The sequence below is a fragment of the Engystomops pustulosus genome, chromosome 1 (assembly GCF_040894005.1).
Source record: "Engystomops pustulosus chromosome 1, aEngPut4.maternal, whole genome shotgun sequence".
NCBI lineage: Eukaryota > Metazoa > Chordata > Amphibia > Anura > Leptodactylidae > Engystomops > Engystomops pustulosus.
Window position 1 is genome coordinate 184,399,267 of NC_092411.1, and position 24,747 is coordinate 184,424,013.

The 24,747-nt window shown below is 39.0% G+C and overlaps 1 protein-coding gene across 7 annotated transcripts in view; it reads right to left on the reverse strand.

Annotated features, from left to right (window-relative positions):
* Positions 1 to 5,900: 5,900 nt before the first annotated feature.
* Positions 5,901 to 24,747, reverse strand: part of SEC31A (SEC31 homolog A, COPII coat complex component) — a 33,861-nt gene continuing 15,014 nt past the window's right edge. The window contains exons 14-29 of one of the 7 annotated variants that reach the window (XM_072114769.1): positions 22,497 to 22,571; positions 22,128 to 22,203; positions 21,313 to 21,491; positions 18,759 to 18,885; positions 17,399 to 17,544; positions 16,977 to 17,150; positions 15,742 to 15,897; positions 14,849 to 14,944; positions 14,390 to 14,522; positions 13,184 to 13,504; positions 11,905 to 11,943; positions 10,713 to 10,768; positions 9,639 to 9,863; positions 8,478 to 8,597; positions 6,936 to 7,007; positions 5,901 to 6,432 (exon numbers count right to left, since the gene is read on the reverse strand). In XM_072114769.1, coding sequence (XP_071970870.1) covers positions 6,253 to 6,432; positions 6,936 to 7,007; positions 8,478 to 8,597; positions 9,639 to 9,863; positions 10,713 to 10,768; positions 11,905 to 11,943; positions 13,184 to 13,504; positions 14,390 to 14,522; positions 14,849 to 14,944; positions 15,742 to 15,897; positions 16,977 to 17,150; positions 17,399 to 17,544; positions 18,759 to 18,885; positions 21,313 to 21,491; positions 22,128 to 22,203; positions 22,497 to 22,571 — 2,175 coding nt within the window. In that variant the 3' untranslated portion in view covers positions 5,901 to 6,252. The remainder of the gene's footprint in view (positions 6,433 to 6,935; positions 7,008 to 8,477; positions 8,598 to 9,638; positions 9,864 to 10,712; positions 10,769 to 11,904; positions 11,944 to 13,183; positions 13,505 to 14,389; positions 14,523 to 14,848; positions 14,945 to 15,741; positions 15,898 to 16,976; positions 17,151 to 17,398; positions 17,545 to 18,758; positions 18,886 to 21,312; positions 21,492 to 22,127; positions 22,204 to 22,496; positions 22,572 to 24,747) is intronic. The other 6 variants (XM_072114787.1, XM_072114796.1, XM_072114805.1 and 3 more) reach the window with 6 other exon arrangements.

Sequence of the window (24,747 nt, forward strand, 5' to 3'; positions counted from 1 at the left end):
CATGAATTTTCTAGGGTCCTGCAGAATATAGATATCAACTATACCCAGATACAGATTAGTGTTGTACAACACTGGGTGCAATTTTTATATTGGCCTTGCAGTTTTGCTGTTTAGTTGAAAAATTGTGGAAACTGCACATATTTGCTAGTAAAGTAAAAGCATGGCAATGTGGTTTGCATCCACTTTATGTGGTTTTACCAGAAAATGATATATTGCAGCATTATTCAGTTGTTAAAAGTATTCTGCCACCTGGTGTTCATATCCCATAATGGAGATTAATTCATTTATTTTAAGTCCGTTATGTCCAAGGAATTGCATACAAAAAAAGCCACATTAATAAAAAAAAAACAAAAAAAAAACATTATTGCCCCCAAATAGATTAAAAAATAGTGGAAAATGTATTGAAAACAAAAATGTGATAAAGACAAAACACCTGAGCCATTTAACCCCTTACCACTGACGTTTGTTTTCAGCTCAATGACCAGACTCGATTTTTCGAATCTGACATTTGGGACACTCTAACATATCCAGTTGATTTTGAAAATGTTTTCTTGAGACACATTGTACTTCATGATAGTTGTTAAATTTAAGTGATAAGTTTTGCGTTTCGTTCTGAAAACAAATGAAAATATGGCAACATTTCGGGAAAATTCTTCATTTTCAAAGTTTGAAATGTTTTGCTTTCCAGGCAGATAGTTAAAATACCCAAAAAGCTTGATAACTAACATTTCCAGAATGTCTGCTTTATGTTGAAATGATATTTTATGCGTCCTCTCCTTTTTCTAAGATGTTATGAGGCGCAGAACTTTAGGTGCGATTTTTAAAATTTTTATGAAAATTGCCAAAACTCACATTTAGAGGGACAACTCAGGTTCCAAGCGACTCTGAAAGGCCTAAATAATAGTAAAACCCCATAAATTACCCAACTATATAAACTACACCCCTCAATGTATGTAAAACAACTTCTATTAAGGCTGTTAACCCTTTAAGTGTTTCACATGGGTTAACACAAAATCAAAGCACGATCTAGAAACTTTTGAATTTTATTGGAAAATACATTTACCGTATTTTTTGGACTATAAGACGCACTGGACCATAAGACGCACCTAGGTTTTAGAGGTGTAAAAATAAGAAAAAATTTGTTTTTCCCCAAATAGTGTGCTAAAATATTTAATAAAGTAACAGTAAAGTAGCAGCGCCTTACAGGCGGTGCAGCCATGTTTCTCTTTGGAAAGGGGTAGGGGTGAGCAGCCCTCACCCCCTCCTCCTCTCCCGGGCATCAACGTGTGCCCACCGTGCTACGTTCATGTGAATGTAGCCTAAGGGGACTGTGTATGGGATACTTTTATTAGGAGTCATTGTGTGACATTTGGTGAAGTTTTAATAGTGTAGTGTGCAGGAAGAATTAATGGGGAGACTTTATTAGGGGACATTTTATGGGACACTGTTACCTGGTGCTGAAGGATGACTCCCGTGCTGACAGTACAAGTGTTCTGTCAGATTCAGCACTATACAGAACACTTGGTGGTCGCTAGGTGTGTGGTTCCTTTGACCCAACACTGATGGGCTAGCACCAAGCTCAGCCAACCAGTGTTGGGGGCAGAATTAGTGATGGGAATTATGGCTCTTTAGATAGATTTATGCTGGCACGTAGTCAGGGGGTCTCAAGAGTTACCAGGGCTGTATATGTGACAATGGTCACAAGAGCTTACAATCTATGAGGAGGAGGGGCAATGACGGTGACAATGCTTGTACAATGGTCAAAAGAGCTTACAATCTATGAGGAAGAGGGGCACTGGCGGTGACAATGCTTGTACAATGGTCACAAGAGCTTACAATCTATGAGGAGGAGGGGCACTGGCGGTGACAATGCTTGTACAATGGTCACAAGAGCTTACAATCTATGAGGAGGGGACACAGGAGATGACAGTGCTTGTACAATGGCCACAAGAGCTTACAATCTATGAGGAGGAGGACAGAGGAGGTGACAGTGCTTGTACAATGGCCACAAGAGATTACAATCTATGAGGAGGAGGGGACAGGAGGTGACAGTGCTTGTACAATGGTCACAAGATCTTACAATCTATGAGGAGGGGACACAGGAGATGACAATGCTTGTACAATGAACACAAGAGCTTACAATCTATTAGGAGGAGGGGACACAAGAGGTGACAGTGCTTATACAATGGTCACAAGAGCTTACAATCTATGAGGAGGACGACACAAGAGGTGACAATGCTTGTACAATGGTCCCCAGAGCTTACAATCTATGAGGAGGAGGACACAGGAGGTGACATAGACTGTAAGCTTCTGTGACCTTGTACAACCACTGTTTGGGAATTGTTCAGTTTCACACACCTGTGAGAAGAGCACAGCAGGCACAGGAGCAGAGACTCCAGTACTGGTCACAGGTCCTGTCCCCTCTTTAGTGGTATTTGATGCCTCTGCAGCACGAGCAGCTGGGACTCTGGCAGAAGACAGTGACCTGTCCGGCATAAGTCACAGTGAGAACTCCGTGCTGAGGGGGGCGTGGCTTCTGCTTCCCTTCATCTGATAACCTGGAAGTGGTGTCACAGTCAGGATGCCCTGCACGAGCTCCGCTGCTCACAGAAACTAAGAGGCAGCAGCTGTGTGTGGAGCCGAGGTCAGAGCAGTGTGCTGCTAGAGGCCAGCTCAGCACTGCCCCTGCGCTTACTGCCATGTGCCGTCCTCCATTCTCTCCTGCAGTGGAGGGCTGAGACGCCGGCACTCTCCACTGTACATTCGGACTATAAGACGCACCACAGTTTTTTCCCCATCTTCTGGGGAAAAAATGTGCGTCTTATAGTCCAAAAAATACGGTATTTAGGCCAAAAATGAAACTTTCATAATGAATAAAATGACGAAATGCTCTGCAAAGTTTGATGCCTAATTTCTCCCAATGTAACGATACCTCATATGTGGTAGTAACTGCTGTATGGGCACACGGCCGGGCATGGAATGGAAGCAGCACCATTCACAGCAGATTTGTATTGTCACATTGTACAGGCTATAAAATTTACATTTTTTTTTGTAATGCCAACATAGGAGGCTCAGTATTCTCTGGTTCACTACGATTACGATGATAGCTCATTTATCTTATCTTTGCTCAATTTTACTGAGCAAAACCAATATTGGAGAAGATCACTTTTCAGGGGCATAACTTCTGTATTTTTATGTTGACAGGTCTAGTACAGGGCTTATTTTTTGTGAAAAGTGTTGTTCTTTTCAGTCGTATCATTTTAGGGCACTTAACTTTTTAGATCACTTTTTCGAACAAGTTTTGTGAGGGTATTTGATTAAAAATGGTATATTTCAGGAAGTTCAAAAAGTTACTAACAATTACATCTTACAACAGCAGGTGTGGATTTCAGATTTTTTGCAAAAAGTTTCAATATTTTGAATCGGGTGATAACTTAGAGACCTCTACAGAAAACTTGACAAAGGGCGAACTTTGAATGGCAGTATATGTTAGGATCGATCAGACAACCTAAGGTTAATATAATAACGGTTTTCCACTGCGCTTAAACCCGTAACGGAAAATAGTGCCCAAAGTAAAAAATGGCACTTTTTTGCCATTTTGAAAAATATAAAAAAATCTATAAAAAGTTATAAAAATGTTGCACCGTTCTTAAAATGATAGCAATGAAAACATAATCAAAAGTCCGAGCCCACAAGAAAACGGCACAAATGTGTTTTTTCACCATTTTCACTGTATTTGGAATTTTTTTCCCGCTTCCCAGAACACGACATGGAAAATAAAATACTATCACTATGAAGTGCAATTTGTTACGCAGAAAACAATCCATCACAGAGCTCTTTACATGGATATAAAATAAAAAAGTTTTGAAGGTGGGGAGTGAAAAATGGGAGTGAAAAAACTAAAAAAGGCCAGGTCGTTAAGGGGTTAAAATGGCAAAACTCCTAAAACAAATCTGACCACCAGAAAAAGAAAAATTAGTGAGGAGCACAAAGCCAAAACATAGGTACATATGCCCTATTGTTTAACCACTAGGCGCACCTGGACGTTATAGTATGTCCCAGAGGCTAGATACTTAGCGCACCAGGACGAACTATAACGTCCTGCTTCTGGCACCGGCTCACGAACGGAGCTGGTACCAGAAGCAGCGGCTGTGAGCAGTCAGTCACAGCTGTCAGACCTTCCGGGTCTTACTGTAAACGGTCTGCGCATGCTCTGCAGGTTACCACATATGGGGTATCGGTGTACTCGGGAGACATTGGGTATCAAACTTTGGGGAGCCTTTTTTCATTTAATCCATTACAAATGTTTAATTTTCCAGCCAAAATGAATGTTTTGTAAAAAATATTACAATTTGTAGACCACATCTCCATTTTGTTTTAACCCCTATAAAACACCTAAAGGGTTAACAAACTTCTTAAAAGTGCTTTTTCATACATTGAGGTGTGTAGTTAACATAATGAGGTCATTAACAATTCTAGCTATTATTTAGGCCTCTCAGTCAATTTAAAGTTCAGCAGGTCCATCTAAATATTAGTTTTGTTGATTGTCCCAAAAATTTGAAAAATGGCACCCAAATTCTGAGCCTTATAACATTCTAGTAAAATATGTGGAATCTTAAAAAACCATCAACATAAAGCATACATTTGGGAAATGTAATTTATGGATTAATTTGGGTGCTATGACTATCTGCATCAAAAGTAGAGAATTTAGAACTTTGAAAATAAAGAATTTTTCAAAATTTTTGCCAAATTTAGTTTTTTTTCATAACCAAACACAAAAGATATCAAAATTTTTAACATTAAGATATAAAATTGTAATTTTTCTGTGGACACAATTGTGAAGTGCAATGAAATGTATTGGATATTATAATATAAGAAATAGTGAACTAAAAAGTGGTCAATATTATTCGGCCAGTTTACCTTCAGTGCAGAAAACTCACTCTGATGGCTCCGTTCACTATTTCAGTGCTCATTGCCATCTACGTCCTGAGGATGTAGATGGTGATAAGAGTGGGGAAATCCCCCCGGACTGATCCACGACATCCAGGGCACAGGCCAAAAGATCTGGGGCATGGGCCCCCGGATCATTTGACCTAGTGACGCCCCTGGCACCTATGCTTGATTTTGATGGTAGATTTCCTTTAATAGGATGACAAAGATCAGAATGTCCTATTTAAAATGGAAATAAAAGTTCTGATTATGGAGTCTGCCAATTAAGGCCATCTTGCAGGCGTAAGGAGAATTATAGCCATTGATGCTCCACTGGGGAATTCTGGGAAAATATGCAAACAAGTTTTACAGGAAGGGAAAAGGAAACCCACAGCTCTTTTGCTACCTTATAAGACAGCCCCCTTAACACCAAGCAAGACTTTCAGGAAGCCTAATGACAAGATGCGGGATTAAAGCCAAACCTTATCAATTCCAGAAGGAACAGCCTTCCAACTGTAGACAGCACTGTTTAAAAGAGGTTGCGTGTCTTCAGTACAGCGTAGGGAACTGGTGTGGCTGAGTGACAGGCATTTGACTAGGGTCAGGGAGTAAGAATTCTCCTTACGGAGAGTTTGCCAATAAGGCCGCCATGCCCCATCCAGGTGTGTGGAGACTTCTGGCCATAAGTCAAAAGCCACTCACTCAGCTAAACCAGTTCCCTACACAGTACTGAAAAGATGCAACCACATCGAAACAGTGCCGTCTACAGTTGGGAATGTGTTTCATCTGGAATAGGATATGCTGGTTTGGTTTTAATCCAGCATTATGTCATTAGGCTTTCTGAAAGTCATGCTTGCTTTTAAAGGGGTGCATTACAAGGTAGCCAAAGTGGCGTGGTTTTCCTTTTATCAACCTGGAAAAATTATTTGCATATTTCCCCAATTTAAAATGGGAAAGGAAAGAAAACTCAATTTTTCATGTGGATCACATACTTTATTTTAGATTACATAAATTGGCAACCAAATTTTTCGGAAATGTGAGCCATTAACATAAAACAACTCTTAGATGTTTGAGAGCATTATTCTGGAAACTAGACTTGACATGTGCTGTGAATAATCCATGAAATACAAGAATGTTTAAGGAAAATTAAAATTCAAAAAACTCCTCAGATAAAAATAAAGTTCATAATTAATTCAGAAGTCACAGGTGTGTGTGTGTTCTGGAAGCTTTTAAAAACATGCTGGTCCTTGGTCCATTGAGCAATACAAGGTGCAGAAGCTTTCTTCTTCAAGAAATGCTGAATAAAGTCTCCTAGCAAAAGTCTCACACTCCGAGTTTATTGGCCTGGGTAAGGACTACCTTCAGTACTGGCATGAAGGCAGACGTTTCACTGAAGTTACTGGTGCTCACTATGTGGGTATGGATGTTGAGTCCTTCCGTATAGTTGCGAGACTCAATACTTCTGGCAATGTTGTGCAAACCTGCAATTATTGCAGGAGATAGCTGTACACAAAAAAAAAAAAAAAAAATAGAGAAAGGATAATTAAAGTAGAAAATTTCAATAATAACTCCATCATAATGATGAAAGACACATCAGATTTTGATGACCGATGTTCTCTTAAAACAGATTCCAGATAAAGTATTATATACCTTATTGAATCTTTGAGGAGTTCGTTCACATGGTGGCAGGTGGACTGTATTTTTAGCCAGTCATCTGCCTCTAACAAATCACAGAATCTGAGAATTTTATAAGATTATGTCAGAAACTCCAGCTCCAAAACTTCTGTTATTAAGAGAGAAGATGTTCTCTCCCCATTTGTTTTGCATATATTCAATTGTAAAAATGAAATCCCCAGTCACCTGGAGGAACAACTTGCTCTTCTAGAGCTCACAGTGTGCACCATGATGGCTTTTCAGAATTTAGAGGACTCGAAGGTATCTTAAAAGTGCAGTGAATAAATGGTGCACTGACACATAAAGCACACCGCAAATCTTAGGTAACTTACCGTTTGCTCTCTCAGCTTGTCATACAGGGATTCTAGCCTCTTATTCGCATCATCCAATTTCCTTTTAGTTTGCTGGAAAAAAACATGAGACAAAATGTCAAAAAGTCATTTCTACAGCAAAAGACATGCCCAACAAGCAACAACTTATAGCATGGGGAACAGAAGTAAACACCAACTCTATCCCCTCTTGCCACCAAAAAAGTTTTTACTTAGTGCCTCTTTAGGAGACTAGTCATGTGAAATTTAGAACAGTACCATTGAGAAAGGCAAATAGAACACAGCCAGTTGTGGGGTGTGTGTGTGTTTTTTTTCTATAAAAGACTTGAGGCACAGATGGTTCCACAAATTTGATAGGAGAACTTCAGCTCGTAGTTGAATCAAGCCACAAGAGCATCACTGAGTCTGGTTGCAGGTCAGTCAGGACACATACATGGTGCGTGAAAAAAGACTGATGGCTTTTATGTCTTTTCTATGGAACAGTGCAAAATGCACAGCACTTGATATATCAGACTGCAACTCGTTTTTGATAATATACTTGCATAGGGAATTTTTTTATTTTTAAAAAATGCACGTGTAAGTGACCCACAAAACTCATTGCATACAAGTCCAACGCAGAGACTGACTGCACATTAATAATACACAAGTGAAAAACGCTTATGTGAAAAGGGCCTCACAGTGAAATACATTCATAATAGAAGCTGAAGCACTAAGGCAATTGTGGTTCAATTTTAAGCTCCATATCTCATAAAAGCTCCATGCTGAGGTCGCACTAACATTTTTCCAGAAGGGTAAAAATACTCCTCTCACTATTTTTGAGGAGTATTTTTAGCCAAGGAGGAGTATGCAAATTTCGGTAATACACAATAGCCTTATATAATGTTAATAGACACTATTTATACAAAAAAATCATCATAGTCAGTGTCTTCTGTGCTACACACTCACGCACATTGCACTCACACGGAACTGCTCTCAGGTCCCGTCGGGATCGCATACACGCTGGCCGCTGCGGGCAGGGAGAGTTGGAGCAGGACGAGGAGCAGCAGCTTTGCGGCCCATAAGTCTCCCCTGGGTTCGGCGCTCACGTAGCTCCCACAGATTGGTGCATCGTGCGAAACCCCCAGCCTGCGCTCTACAGGGAATAAATGCCAAGCGTAACTTTACGCACGGCAATTATTTTGGGGGGTAACGGCGCCTCATCAGGTCTATGACGCCTGTTGAGGCGTTAATGCGACCTCTGGCTCCATGTGATAGAACAGAGACATCCCAAGCAGATCTATCATGGCTGGGTTAAAATCTGAATGCTGCAGGTCATAACCCCTGATAGGTAAAGCATACACAGATTGCTCAGGGATGTGTTGGATTACAACCCCCTCCCCCATCTACCGCCATTTTATAGGTATTTTTATTTCAAGAAATTATTTTGAAGTGTTATTGCCAAGTTAATTTACATCCTACCCCATAGGTTACAATAACAATTACATACAATGGCCAACTAAAATGCAGTCAACTAACAGAACTGCCAGTTAACTTATTGTAACTCACTGGATCAATGGCTGATGATAAACATCTCTGGATAAGGGCCTCAAAAGTTGTTTTCAGTATAAGGTGCTCCTCTGGAATTGGGTTCTTGGTGATCTTTTCGGCAGGCAAACTGTGTATTGTCTGCAAAATGTAGAGAAATGTGCAGAAATAAATATTTTAAAGGATAATAAAAGAAATATATTCTATATAAAAGTAACTCTGGTAATTCCATTACTACACTGATTCATTGACATGACTAACAGTACAATACTTGCATCCACCCTATGTTTGCTAAATTGTAACCAAATCTTTAAAGCATATTTATTTCACCAGTTAATAGTGCAGAATAGCAAACTTTGTAATATACTTCAGGAAGTAAAAGGCGTCTCTGTGCCTTTTTGTGCACATTATTTCTCCTGTAGTGAGTGTTGTATCCGAAAACCTGTACACTGCATAGAGAGATGGAAATTATTAACCTTTTCCATACCTAAAACATATTTCTCTTGATGATTTAGCTCTAAGTAGATCAGACTATGTAAGGATTGTCTTCAAAGAATCAAGTGACTGGAAATGTTGGCATATTTGTTTAAAGGAAATCCATCATAAGATTTCTATGTTATATACACTATTCATGTTGAGTAGATCTCAGCAATGTGAATAAAAAAAATATGCTTATTAGGATCCATGCTCCTTTAGTTTCCTAATAAAATTAAGTTTAACTTAATTCAAACAAGGCCCAAGTGCTCTGGGGGGCGTCAGGGTCATCACTAGAGCCCCTACAGGCTGTGGATCTTACACGCCCTCCATTGAGCACTTCTGCCCCACCTCCTTGCTATGTGCTAGAAATATCATGGCAAGAGTTCCAGGAGAGTGTGCAGGGAGGCAGGGGAGATGTGAAAGAGGGGTGGTTTGTTTCAGTGAAGTTAAACTTAATTCTATTACTAAACTAAACAACATATATTTCTATTTAAACAAAGTTCTAACAAAGTTGATTACCATCATTTACACTATTGATGCCCTTCTTTTGAATGTTTAGTTACGATTTAGGGACAATACTGCATATGTTCCTCAGACAATAAAAGGAAGAGATACATTATAGCAATATTGACAAGCCCTTTCACATCCTAGAATTTGTGACCAAATTTTTCCAAAGCAACAAGAAAAGGAAGATTTTCAAATAACCTGCATGGTGTTGCCAATGGGTGCACCCGGAGCACCTTCTGTACTAGGCTTTGAAGAGTCATGGTGAACCCCTGGTTGAGGAATTGGCATGCGAGATGGCTGATATGGTACCGATGTTGCAGGGGCTACAGGCAATGGAGCTTGTGGTTGTTGAGACCGTGGGTCAGCCAGGGGGTTCATTATGGGAGCTGTGATAGGTGGAGGAGGAAGCCGGTTTTCAAGAACCTACAAAAAAGAAAAATATTGAATATTGAAAAGAAAGCACCACTACAACCTGTCTTGGTAAAAAAAATATTAAAATTTCAAAACTAAAGAGGCGGTGCTACAGGCATCTGTTCGTGTGTCAAGAGGACTATCAAAACAAGCATTTAGCCCGACAGCTCTGCTTGACAGAGCTAGTTTAGGGCTTATTTTTTACGTATTGAGTTGTCTTTTCAAGTGGTACCAATTTGGCGCACATTACTTTTTTTGATCACTTTTTGGAACATCTTTGTGAAGAGATTTTATGAAAAATGTACATTATTGGCGAGTTTTTCGTGTTTTGTTTTTACGGCGTTCACCGAGCGGGCCCAATAATGTTTCTGAGTTATTGTACGGATTGTTACGGACGCGGCGATACCAAATATGTCGGGTTTTTTGGAGATTTTGTGGTTTGTTCAAGCTCTTCTTCACCTTACAGTGTAATGTAACACACTGAGCATGCTCAGTGTGTTACAGCCGGGTCCTGCCAGAAGGCAGGGACCTGGCACCCGGAAGAGGATTGCGCAGCCCCGGGACACTGCGATCGGAGCAGCGGAAACCCCACCCCGGTAAGCGCCGTGGGGAATACGATTCTTGTCAAATGCCCCTTGCATTTGACACCCGCGATCGGAGAAATCTCTGATGGCAAGTGTTAGAGGTGGGTGTCGGCTATAATATATGGCCGACACCCGCAGGAGTCGGCGCCAGAAGTTTGACGTAATAGTACTGCAAATTGCAGGTACGCACCTCCCAGGATGCAGTACTATTACGTCAAATGTCGGTAAGGGGATAAAGATAATTAAAGGGCAAAACATGTGGACCATTTTCACATACCTTTTTCTTAGAAGCTCTACTGAGTGCAGGGGGGTCATTCCATCCATTTTGAGGACCTGAAATAAAATAGTTTGGTCAGCTATGGTACTGAAAAACTGCTGCCTAATAGAACACCCACATATCCAGTGTTAGAATAAAAATAAAGTTCTTACATTTTGAAGTGTAAGATTCAAATCTTTGCAATTGAGCAATTGGTGGATATAACTGCAATCTGACATTGAATATTTGGCAAACAGTTTCCTGTTAGTCATAGACTATTGTCCAGTGGTAAAGAAAGAATTTAACTCAGCCAACATTGCAATTACATTAATATTGGGAGCTTTAGATAAGCCATCAATGTCAAATTTGTGGGTTTCCATTTAGCGGATTGAAGTGGTTGTTGTTACAGAACCGCATTTAGTGATATGTTTTACAACAGCCTTAGGCCTAAATATAACAATAGTCTATGGAGTTTTCTAGGCATGTTCTATGCAGACTGCTGCATAAAAAGCCCCTAGAGAATAGGCAATTACCAATGTATTAGTAGGCCTATTGGCCAAAGTTAAAATTGTAAGGTTTTAGGATTTTTTGAAAATATATTCAATATAGACAGTAACATTAAAGAAAATCTACCACCGGGACGAAGCATTGTAAACCTGCCCTTTGGCAGGATCTGCTCTTCTTTAAGCTCCCTATGCCCTAAGGCTTTAAAATTATGCAAATAAGCCTGAGGGTCTCCAGGCCCCAATTAACATCTACGGAGCCCTAAGGCTAATTTGCATAATTTTAAAAGCCTTTTTTGTAAAAAACAGGGATGAAGAAGACAAAAAAAGAGCGGATCCTGCCAGAGGGGCCACACGCCAGTATGTCAGTGGGCTAGGTTTACAATCATTCACCCTGAATTGCAAGTTTTAAAAATCAAAAAATCCTAAATTAACTTAACATAAAAACATGATTCAAAAGAGGGCATTTTATCGAGATACATTCCCTTAATTTTTTTTTTTTTTAAAGATACATTGGAGCAATAAAAAAAATGTTCTAGTATTTATATTTTATTACAAGCTTTGATTGAATTATACTGTTAAAAGTGTGGGGTGTTGAATTAATAAAAGGATAAGGCACAAAAACCTTGAAAAAATTGAATGTAAATCATATAAGTTTCTATATCTGCCACTTGATTTTTATTATTGAGCTTGTGCTGAATGCTGTTCACCTTGCGGGTAAGTTGCCATTTCTTGAACAGTGGAATATTCTGTAGATAAGATGCAAAATCACTTATTACGTAACATATTTTATATTCTACTGGTAAAGTCAAACATTTTGTTGGCCACCTTCTTTCACGTTTTTAGCTACGTGTGTGCAAGTATGGGGGACAGGATATTAGGTAAATTACCAATATACATTTATTAAGGGTTCTGCACGGTTTCCTTGAAATGTAAAGTGAATCCCCTGGTTCAGAAATGTATTTTACCTCATGAGCTGTCATTCCTATCCATAAAATGGCCTAGAGATGAAGGGTCATGTGATCCTAATTGTCCGTGATCAATTGCCCTTACAGAACCTTATGATAGTATTCATGAATAGTAAGGTAGATTGGTCGTGGACCCTCCATCTCCGGTCATTTTATGGCTAGGAATGACAGCTGATGTGGTAAAAGACATTTCTGAACCAGGGGCTTCTCTTTACATTTGAAGAAAGCAGTGAAGAACTAGTACACATATATATAAAAAAGACCTTTTTCAGATGGGTGTAAAATGTAGCAGATCCCCTGATGCTGCTAGTTGTGGCAATTAGACCAACATTTGGGATGGAATTTGTTCCAGTAATTCTTTCTATATACTATGCATTTTATATACTATATACTTGCATTTTACAGCCAGACCGCTGACTAATTTCTTGAGGGACACCACTGTCTTCCCTGATTTTTCTTGCGTTTTACAATGTACCCAATTTATTTTTGTGTTCTGTTACGGTGTAAGATTAGGATACCTTATAGACAATGCTAGAAAGCTATTTTTTTTTTTACAAATAACTTTTTTTCTGTTTTCTTCTTTTTGTGAAAAAGTTAATGGTAGCCAAAGAGATGCAAATGGGGCAATGCTAAAGCACATTACTTCTCCACCTGAGGGAACAATGCCTTTTAGGAAAAGATACAGTTTGTCTGAATGTACCAAATGCCAAGATGGAGCAAAGAAAGTTTAACTACCCTCTCCATGCGTTGTGTGCCTTTGTAAAGTGTATTCTCTATGCTACCTGGAATATTTCCAAATCTACTGCATAAAGCCTGGCTGTACATAGCAAAAGGTTTTAGTGACAACATGGACACAATGTTAAATCTACAAATTCCTGTAAAAAGATAATGTAAATGAACAAAATATAGATAATAGACCTACGAGCAAAACCCAGATACATGCAATTATATTTCTTACTTCCCCAGTTAATATAGAAGTTAACACATCCCAAGCTCACCCCACCCCATTCCATGCTCAGACCTGTTCTCTGGGATGCAGGCAGCTCACTGGCAGCAGGCAGAGTACCTGTAGGTCCAGGTGGAGGTATTGGATAAGGAGCAGAGGTAGCTGGCACTCCTGGCCTAACATGCTGGAAAGATGGTCCAGGAGGAGGGAAAGAAGTAGAAGGTGATGAAGTTGACACTGGAGGCTGCAGGGGATACTGAGGTTGAGGAGCAGAGTGGGAAGACGAGGCATAAGAAGAGCTATGGTAGGAAGAGGCAGAGGGAACGGAGGCAGCTGGTTGAGGCTGATAGACGGCTGGTCCATCAGAACCATAATACTGTTGAGAAGGTGGATAAGCTATACAAAAAAAAAAAAAAAGGAGGAATAAAAAAAGACAAATCAGTACATTGTTAGTTTGCATGACTTGAAGAAGCAATGCCATGAAAATATTATAAGTATATTACAATATAACATAAAGCTGGATTGCAGTAAAGGGTAAAATACACATGCATGTAATGTACAGTATATGAATATTCACAGATCATATAAAAGTGATCAAAAGTTAACACGCTATGGATTAAACCGAAATCACTAAAGGTAAAGCAAAAAGGTAACATAATATATTCAGATATATAGTAACATGTGCATCTCTTTCTGTTGCTGTGTATACTGAATAACATATAAACAGAAATTGAACAAAACCAACTAGGGGGGGAACTTTCAATTCTTATCTTAACATTATTATCAACATTAAGATTTTTTTTTTATCATTGTTGTATGAAACCCCTCCATTATGTACAACAGCTTTTCGACTGGCGATATACATATCAACCTGTAGAAAAAGACACATTACACAAGAATTTTTCATAGAAAATATTAAAAGTCACGAATAAGGGTACAAAGACTGCAGAAATGAGTGTACAGCATTGAATGCATTGTAGTTGTACTTAATAAACTTAGCATTTTATATTTTCTATGAAAAATTCTTTGTGCGTAAATCTGTCTTTTTCTAGGTTTTTATTTTGCATACTCTGATATGCTGATGATTTGGGGTCTGACTGACATGACACTCCACTGGGAATGGTACGGTTTGCAGTTCCCAGCTCAACCAGAGGAGGGAGTGCTATTCTGTTGCTATACACTATCACCACTGTGCCCCTTTTAAAAGGTGATAGCATATTCTTATGATATGTTGTTACTTTGTCAGATGGTAATATTCCCTTAACATGTGAGCATACATACTTTGTGGGTAGGTTTGCCGGGCACTCTTGTTATAAGGGTTCGCATTAGGATCTGGAGCAGTTGCTGAAGCTCCAGGAGGAGCTGCGTAAAAGTTACCAGGGATGTTAAATCCTGGTGGTGGGGCATTTTCTCTCTGTAAAAACGTAAACAGACAATAAATAAAATGTTCCTATAATTAAATTTAGGATCGTTTTAGCAATTTTAGCAGGTGTTATTCAACACAATTTCCACAATAAGCAGGTATTCACGTGAAATATGTCAGAATTTATTATCCATTAAAATAGCAGATAGCCAAATTGGAACACAATAACACTACCAACTATGGATTATCAATGTTGCAGGGAATCAGAGCAAGTCATCTCAGATACCAAGTGCTGCACAATAAGTTGTGTGCAAGATCAGAGCATGCCCAGCAAAGGAAAAGAAGAGCCAAACCTTCCAAGTCCTGCAATGTTATACCTGTGTGTCAAAGGAAGAGGAGGCAGCAGGTGCAAAGCTGGGAAGGGCAGTAGGGTTTTTGTTACTCCAGGAAGTGACAGTGGGGGCAATTCTAGCCTGAAGTAAACAAAGAAATAAAAATCACTGGAAAAACTAAGAGTTAAGAACTAAATTGTGCCTTGGTCAGAAGGTTGGGCATTTTCCTTCCAGTCCTACAAAGATGAATGCCACCAAGTAAAGACTTCATCTGGAGTATAAGGCAAGTGTGGAGAAAGGGCCATTTAAATACAATTGCTGCACACATAAAATAAATAGTCTTACAAGATGGGGTTTTAAATAGGAAAGTTACAGTAACAAACAAGAGCCATGAGAGAAGACTTATCTTCATGTTAGATACCTACAAGAACTGTTTGATCTATTTTCAGGATCTCTGAATCCGGCAGTGATCATATACATTGGAATACATGTACTAATCCTGGCCGATATTTATGGTACTTAGTGTTCACATAGACCGGGAAGTCCAAATATGCACAAAATAATGACAAGTGGTTCATCCTCTATTATAAATTTAGTGCACAGTAAGACACTTGTCTCACTTATCACCAATTCTGGGTAACCTTCTGTGTCAAAATGCTTGAGAACGGCAAAAGTGTCTAGAGCTTAAATTTTACCACAAACATAACTATTCTAGGCTAGACCTCTGCCAAACATTCTGTACGTTTCTTGTAGGTACATTATACTAATGCACAAATATGAGAAAAGAACAGGTTTTCATTATTTCCATTTCAACAAGAAGGTTTCACCATTGACAGCAAATAGAGAACTGTTAAGTTACATATTTCTTTACAAAATAACAAATCTACATTTCCCCAAAACAAGGCACTTTACCAGTGACGAATGTCATGCGTTATTACCTGTGGGTAGTACTGGTTGTCTTGCGTTGGTTTCATGTGTGTTGGCATGCGCTGTGGCATAGCCGGTGTTCCACGGGGCGCAACTGTGCCAGTGGAAGTCAGGCCACTCTCTCCTTGTGCTCGTGACAATCGCTCCCGCAACTGTACAATACTCAGCTGGTATCAGGATAAAAGATTTGAAAAGGATATGTATCAGAAAGCATTATTTCAGTAGAGTAGTAGATGGTGTGTGCCGATTTCAAAAAGGGATCAACAATGCATTCTACAAGTAGTGTTTGGAGTACTAAAAAACTGAAAAATGTAAATAAAAACATAAATGGCAGGTTAAGTCTGATTAATGTGAGGGTTACAAAGTGTAGATCTTTATCTTAGGCCTCTTTCCCACAAACACATGAAAATGGCCATTTGCTACATATAGCGTCACATTCATTTCAATTAGTAATACGGCCATCCATTTATATGGCTGTATTGTCCACCATACTGTAGCGTCTCGTAAGCAAGATAAAAATGTATAGAGCATGTCCTATTTTCTCCAGTATTTCCGTTCCGTTTGCCCCATAGAAGTCTAAGGAAACATTTAAAATATGTGCAGCATAGGATTGTGCATGCAGTATACACGTGCAGTATCCAGGAAGATACAGTACGGATACAGTGACATAGGTGAACATACGGATGAAAAACGTCACGTATATGCAGATTCATACAACACATAAATACAGGACTGGATAAATCATCAGTGTGAAACGTCCTTAGACTTTTCACACCTTCTACTCTAGATCAATAGGAAAGAAAGCCAAGTACAATGAGTACTATGAAAGGGTCAGGCCAACAAACAGATCATGTAACATTGTACTCAATCTTTTGTGTGTGACAGAAAAAACTGCATTTGGGTAGTAATTTCTATGAAGTAAATTATCAAAATTTACATGTCCAACTTGAACAGATTATAATTTGCTGCAACACTGACAAAGTTAAGCAGATACAGACTCTAAACTGAGAATTTATGTCCAGGCACACAAGAACAAAGCAGATCTGTATTTTGTCACAAAGATAAAGATGTATGTTGTAACGCTGAGGCCACCCCATTATTGTGGGGAAAGGGTTGAGGGCACAGTGATGAGGTACGCTAACAGAGTTAACATAGTGCTGCATGTGCAATAGGAAATATAACCTGAAAAAAATAACAGATAAGACCTTCTTAAAAACTAGAGGAAGTAATGGGATATTCCATTTACCTGGTTAGTGCTGTTGGGCAAAAATGCCATCGCAGCTGCAAGGCTTCCCTGGGCTGCGAGTAAGATAGCATACTGGCTCAACTTATCTGCCAGAAGGACGCCTACATCTTGTGTGTCTACAGCTTGTGTAACTTGCACGGCTTTACGGAGGATAACCACTTTTTCTATAAGATCCTAAAAATAAAACAAATAAAATATGTATGTTCTGTGTATCCTGTATCTATAGTTACAAGATACACACCTCAACAAACAATTAAACAGAGACAACTATGTTCAGTATGATACTGATGGTAGTATGCACAAACAAAAAGGGTAACCTTAGAATTGACCATGACTGAAAAAGTGCTGGAAATACAAAATAGAAGGGTTCCAGTAGGACTCATGGAAATTTTCACTTTTGTTCTTGAAGCAACAACATTTACCTGAAGCGATAGAGGGGATACTCCATCCTGAGCTTTGGTCCAGCAGGCCACCAGCTTCTCTACATTCCCTGCACAGATGTAGCATAGACAGGCTTGTGCCTGAAGAGAGGCATCACCTTCCTTTTCAAGTCTGGAACCCAACAGGTCTGTAAATACAGTGTTAAAATGACTTTACATGAGCTTAAAATTGTTCTTACATGTACAGTACAGGCCTAGTGAATCTAAATGTAGACTGTATCGCAACTAAACCAATATTATAGTAGGTAAATTGGTCATGCCTTCATATAATGCTAGCTAAAAGTGAATTATCCTTACATCGCATGCTGGTTGCATTTAAAATTATTGGATGTTAGTAACCATAGTCCCCTTTAAAGTGAACCTGTCACCAGGAATGTTGTGTTAGCTGGTGACAAGTTCCAGTAGCCAATGCTACGTTGATTTTTAAAATGCCTTTGTCAGCATTCTGCAAATATTTCAGTACTCCCTGCCAGAAGTGTGTGGGGAGTCCACGGGGAGGAGCAGATGTAGCCTGTGTGCCCCTGTGTCAGTCTCCTCTCTTCCACAGTCATGCGGCCCCCTCATCCTTCCCACTTTCTGTGATGTGCATTGAGCAGGCAGGGGAGGGAGTGGAATGGTGTTGATGACATTGAGATATAGGCACACACAGGCTGCAGCTGCTGGCAAAGAGCCAGATCATATAAAATAATCCGTTATAAAAACTACTGAAATGATTCAGAATGCGGACAAAAACATTTTTTTAAATCAGCAAAAGCATAGGCTATTGTAACCTGTCACCAGCTAAAAATCACATCCAGGGCAACAGGTTAATTTTAATTCACTTTAATGTAAAGCTTTGCCTTCAGAAAATCTTGGATTCTTCTAATATTTAGGACCACACAAAATACTGGAATACTTTTCAACTTTTGCAACACTTCACTTACTATAAATCACAATTTTCCAAGAATTTCATTATATTATATCTTGGGGTGGAAGTCTCCAAAGCAGCCTTTGTGTGGCTCTTCACACTCTCGCTCCAAATGTCTGCAGGGTCTTTCCTTGTACAACACTTATGGAATTTACACTCAGATTGAGATGAAATGGAAAACCCTGTAGTTCTTTTGCATTATTTTATTAAATGTGTAAGTGCTAAAAATGTAGAGTTAGGTTAAAGTTAGATTTTGTTCTACGTGTTTTAATACAATAGACCCAAGGCAGAAGTGGTTTCAGAGACCTCTAATGCCACTATAAAACGGAACCTGTTTGTTACTGTTAGAATCTGCAATGAAAGTTTCAAGTTTGCACTAGACAAAAAAAAGCTTTAAAAAACAGTAGACTTTTCGCATCAAACCTAAGTACATACCACATAGAGAAGCAAATTCTTCAGGCCTGGCATAGGTCAGTACCGCAGCTAGCGCTTCCCTCCAATTCTTAAGATCACAAGATTCTACAATATCGCTCCAGTTCTTGGTGACAACAGCTGTGATCAGCTAAAGAGAAACAGATTGCAACCATCAGTATCTAAACAAATGACCCAACAGATCAAAATAAATACAGGGTTTATTAGGACAAAATTTGCTCTAGAAATTCTCGATTCACTTTCTAAAGCCCACATGCAGCAAAATTATCTGCACTCAGCATAGAGGTTTTCTGGGATAAGAATATGGGTGGCAACTATACTACAACTATATAACCTTGCTGATCAGCTGTTTAAGGGGGCTATATGGTGCTGCAACAAAGACTCCCATCTCATGGCTGTCTAAGATAATATAGCTACATTAAAGTAGAAAATGCTTTGAAATGCCACAGTTAATAACATGACATCATGACATGATAATCCTGCATACTGTCACAGAGGAGGAGCTAGAGCATAGGGTGTGTTATGCTAATCTTCTCCGATACAATATGAATGCAAAACTCAACGTAAATGTGACGTTACCACCAAACACATTACATGGCATTTGCGTTCACATCACTTTTACAAATCATTTGAGTTTACATTACGTATGTGTTAATGCCTTAAGGACCAGGCTCATTTTCACCCTTAGGACACAGCCAGATTTTTCAAATCTGCCTGCGTCACGATATGCACTTTTATTTTGGAATAACTTGGATATGCACTTAATAATGGAACGTTATCTCAGAGATTTTCATAATGTTTTTTCATGACATGTTGTACTTCACATTAATACTATCATTTAGCTGAAATTTTTTGCAATTGTTTGTAAAAAAAAAATGGAAATTTTGGTGAAAATTTTAAAAAGTTTAGTGATTTTCTGATTTAAGGTTATGCTCATCATACAGTTAGTCTAACCACCCAAATTGGTTGCTAACTAACCTTAGGTCTGCTTTATGCTGACATAATTTTTTTTATATGTTCATTTTTATTAGGACATTAAGAGGCTTACAGTTGGAACAGTGATTTGGCAAATTTTCAAGTACATTACAGATTAATTTTTTTTTTTTAGAGTACAATTCATCTTCATAAGCGTTTCCTAAGTTCTAATAATTATTAGAAAATCCCCAAAAATCATCCCATTTTTAAAACTGTACCCCTCAAACTATTCAAAACAACCTTTGGTAAGCTTGTAAACCCTTTAAGCATCTCAAGAATTCAAACATTGCTTTTACATTGAATTTGCGTTAAATTTGAGTTTACATTGCTTTTGCATTGCACTTATACTGCATTGGTGCTAAAATTGTATTTACATTGCGTTTGCACTAATATCTAATTTACGTAGAACAAATTCACGGTCAGCGGCACTCATTAGAACCACATCGGAACTGGTGCAAACGAGTCTTTTTTATTTGGCTATAAGCCGTGCATGAATACATAGATAAAAAAGAACGTGCGAGATTGACGAGTTTTGACGTTCACACCGTCTTAATTATGATCTCCACAAAGATTTGTACAAACTGGAAGCTTAAATATCTAATTTACATCGCAATTTTTATTGACATCACATTTACAGTGCGTTGGTTTTAAGATCAGGTTTAAAACACTTTTGCATTTACACCAGGATTATGTTTTTTACAACATGAATAATGTGTTTACATTGTTTTTGCATTTACATTCAGTTTGCATTGCAATTACATAGCATTTGTGTAAATGCAGTATAAATGTAAAGTTAACTGAATATTAGCATAAAGTAAATGCAATGTGTGAACACAGCATCTACATGAGCATAGAGAGATCACAATGTATACTCCACAGTAGCTTCTCTGACATTGCTGCTGATGACTGGTCAGTAGGAGAGAAGATTATCATAACCCATGCTTCTAGCTCCAGCCCCTCCTCTCTGACAAACAGGATTACGATGGTCAGAATGTGTAGCTGCCCCTACAGAATGGTATGCTAATCTCCACCTGTGTGAGCGGGTGAAAGGAAACCTGTCATCAGGAGCTCTTATTCTGGCTCCCCCATTATAATAAAACTGGCCTTTTAGATGAAAGCAGAGCAGTCTCTCATGTCCCATGGAAATGGTCAGTTAGAAGCGGTTTCCCCCATACCCTCGGGAAACTGCTCCATCATGCGTCTATTTCAAATTTTAAAAACACGAATATGCCTCATATTTGAAAAAGACGCATGACAGAGGTTGACTTTTCTTTTTATGAGGAAAAGACAGTTTTATTATAAAACACTTTGGCACACTATTCTCTATGGTGACCTGATGACAGGTTCCCTTTAATAAAAGTTGTGATATATTTACATTGCAGTAGAATAGGGGTAAAATAGACTTCTTTGGTGAGAGGTCAGGACAGGAGATACTGGATCCAGGGTATAGGTCATACTTACCAGACTCATGATGTGGAACCCAAATGACACTTTTGCTCCCTACTGTATGAGTTTACATATAGCTCATCTGTGTGGAAAAGTATCTTTTTTGTAATGTATGCACACAATAAAAAGGACATACCCTTGTTATTTTGCTTTGAGATTTAGCAAAGTATTTCGTTTGTGTCCTGGCCAATAAATCAGGTCCTCCAGCAATGGCCAGAATGATTGCATCAGCCATACGATTGTCATGCAAACAAAGATCCACTGCACTTTCAAAGTTACCAGTCAGCAAAGCCTGGGTGATAAGTCCATCAACATCTATAAAACACAAGGTAAATGTACCAGGAAGGATTAAAAAGTGCTGCAATATTAAAAACCTTTCAAGTACTTTCAACCTCATCATAAACCACTCAACATAGCCACACACTCATACACCACTGGCTGCAAAATATGCTGCAATGACTAAGCAGTCTGCAAAGACGGACATGCATGGGAAAAAAAAACACCATAAAAACAAAACACTAGGCATGTAAAGAATACTAGGATAAAGGAAACCTATCATCACGAATCTACCTAATAAGATAGATCCGGTGGCAGGTGCCTTTATTTACTTGCAGATTGATGTTTTTTTTTTTTTTTTTTTTTTTTTTTTTTTACAAAAAACTTTGAGTGGCCCAGATATATATAAAAAGTTTAGCTTAAAAATATTTAAATGTTCTTTTGAGGCTTCATTGGTGTTAATGGAGCCTGGAGCCCCTCAGGCTCATTTCCATAATTTTTTAAGCCTTATATTTTCTTAAAAACAAGGGAATAAGAAGTTAAAATAAGAGCAGATCCTGTCAGACACACGTCAGTGGGCTTGGTTTACAATCCTTCATCCTGGTAGTAGATATCCTTTAATAATTGATCCTTTTATAAAAAGTTGTGTGTGCATGATAATGCAAATGAACTTACCTCCGCTCACAGATATATTAAATGTTTCACCAGATGGTAGGCAGTCACCACTTTCGTCTTTCTTTGGTTTTAATTTCTAAAAGCAGAAGGAAAACTATTAAATTTAGCGCTTGTATAAAAGGTTGTGACAAGAAAGGTATAGCACCACATTCTTGGATGATTTTCTCAGCAACTAAAGAGCAAAGGCATTACACAAATGAGTTAAAATAAACTTATAAAAACTATTTTCACATCACACAATGCTGAAAAGACAGCTAATTTAGGTGATCAAATTATTAATAAGCATCTTGCAAGCAGGACAGCTGTGACACGTCACAGAACGGAGACCACGGGACACAGCACAGTAGCAGTAAAGAAGGTAAAAAGTACCTCCCCCAAGATCAGCTCCTCTGCCGCTTCATTTTCTTCCTCATTCTCTACAGCCTGGTCAGTCTCTTTGACAGTCTTAGGTAAATACAGTAAGAAATGCAAAACAAAGGACGGAAGAATTAAAGACCAGAGGAAAAAATCAAGTGAGCAAAATGGAGACAATAAAGTTCATGGTGGGCCACATGATGGTTTATCTGTGTACGCAAAACACTGCATAGAAAGTCAAGCAGTGTTAATATAATCAAGTTTTTATTCATCATCATTATCATGTTTCCCCGTTAGTTTCAATTCTCTGATGGCTTTTTTCACCCCCGATAAAAAGGCTCAGACCTAGATGCAACAGACAACCACAAAGGTTTCCTTTCTAGGGACTCCTTTGTGAACCAAATAGGCTGGATTCCAGGATAAATAGATTTTCACAATTAGCTCTAATTTGAAAGCATTAAGACTGAATATTAATTTTTGTAATAACTTAGCACATAAGATTGAGGGTAAATGGGAAAATTAGATGTGATGTAAATATCTGGGGCAATATTCAGTGGGTACGGAAAGTATTCAGACCCCCTTACATTTTTCACTCCTCATTAATGTATACTCTGCAACCCATCATGACAGAAAAAAACCCTGAAATTTTGAACTGAAATATAGCATGGTCATAAGTATTCAGACCCTTTGCTGTGGCACTTCTATTTAACTCACATGTCCATGTATCTTTTCCTTATGACCCTCCTTGAGATGGTTCTACACCTTCATTGGAGTCCAGATGAATTTAATTAAAGTGATTGGACTTGGTTGGAAAGGCAAACACCTGTCTATATAAGACCTCACAGCTTACAGTGCATGACTGTAAGGAGGTGTCCAAGGAGCTCAGTCAGAATTTTGGCAAGGTACAAATCTGCAGCACTCAAGGTTCCTCAGAGCACAGTATCCTCCATAATCCTAACAAGGAAGAAGTTTGGGAAGACCTCGACTCGACCTGGCCATCTACTCAAACTAAGCAACTGTGGGATAAGAGCCTCGGTAAGAGAGGTGAAGAAGAACCCCAAGATCACTGTGCCTGAACTCCAGGGACGCAACAGGGAGATGGGAGAAAGTTCCACAAAGTCAACTATCAGTGCAGGCCTTCATTAGTTGGAGCTTTGTGGCCAAGTCTGCCCTCAGACTCATCTCCTCAGTGCAAGACATATGAAAGCAAAGAAAAAAAAAAAAACGTGGAGAAAACCAGTCACTGCTCATCACATGCAAAATACAATCCCAACAGTGAAACATGGTGGTGGCAGCATCATGCTATGGAGGCGTTTTTTAGCTGCAGGGACAGGACGACTGGCTGCTATTCAAGGAAAGATTAATTCAGCCAAGTACAGAGATATCCCTGATGAAAACCTCTTCCAGAGTGCTTTGGAACTCAGACAGAGCCGAAAGTTCACCTTCCAACAAGACAATAACCCTAAGCACACAGCCAAAATAACAAAGCAGTAGCTTTAGAACAACTCTGTGACCATTCATGACATGCCCAGCAAGAGCCCCGACCTAAACCCAATTGAGCATCTCTGGAGAGACATCCAGCCTGAGGGAACTAGAGAGAATCTGCAAGGATGAGGCAGAGGATCCCCAAATCCAGGTGTGAAAAACTTGCATCATACTCAATACTGAGCAAAGGGTCTGTCCCAATTGTATATAAGAATATTAAGGCCGTACAGGCAAACCATGACTTAAAGAGGACCTTTCAGGGCAATATACTAAACCACCCAAAGATCCTTATTTGTTTAGGTTTAGTGTCCCAAAACACCCTTTAGCAAATCCCTCTATGCCCACTAGTAAAATAAATACCTTGTTCTGATTCTCCCCGCACCTACACAATCCCACAGTGAAGCAAGCGTAGTACACACTGGCTTTAAAGGGTGATTTGGGACACTAAAGGACCAGTGCTAAATTGCCTTGACAGATCATCCTTGAACAGAGACTTATAGAAAACTCCATTTCCAAACGGATCTCTCAATCCACTGTGACCTCTCTAAATGTTGCCAAATTTAATCATCTATAGTCATCAATGGATCATCCTTGTTCCGCTGCCAACCCAAAATATTTAAAAATACAATATGTCACAGGGAACCAAAAAATTATTTGGCTAGAGTTACGCTTACAAAATATATTTAATGTTAATGAGGTATACCTAGGATATGTCATTAATATCAGAGCTCGTCTGGCAATAGTGCTCCTAAGCAGGAACAGCTCCCAGTGGCTCCTATTC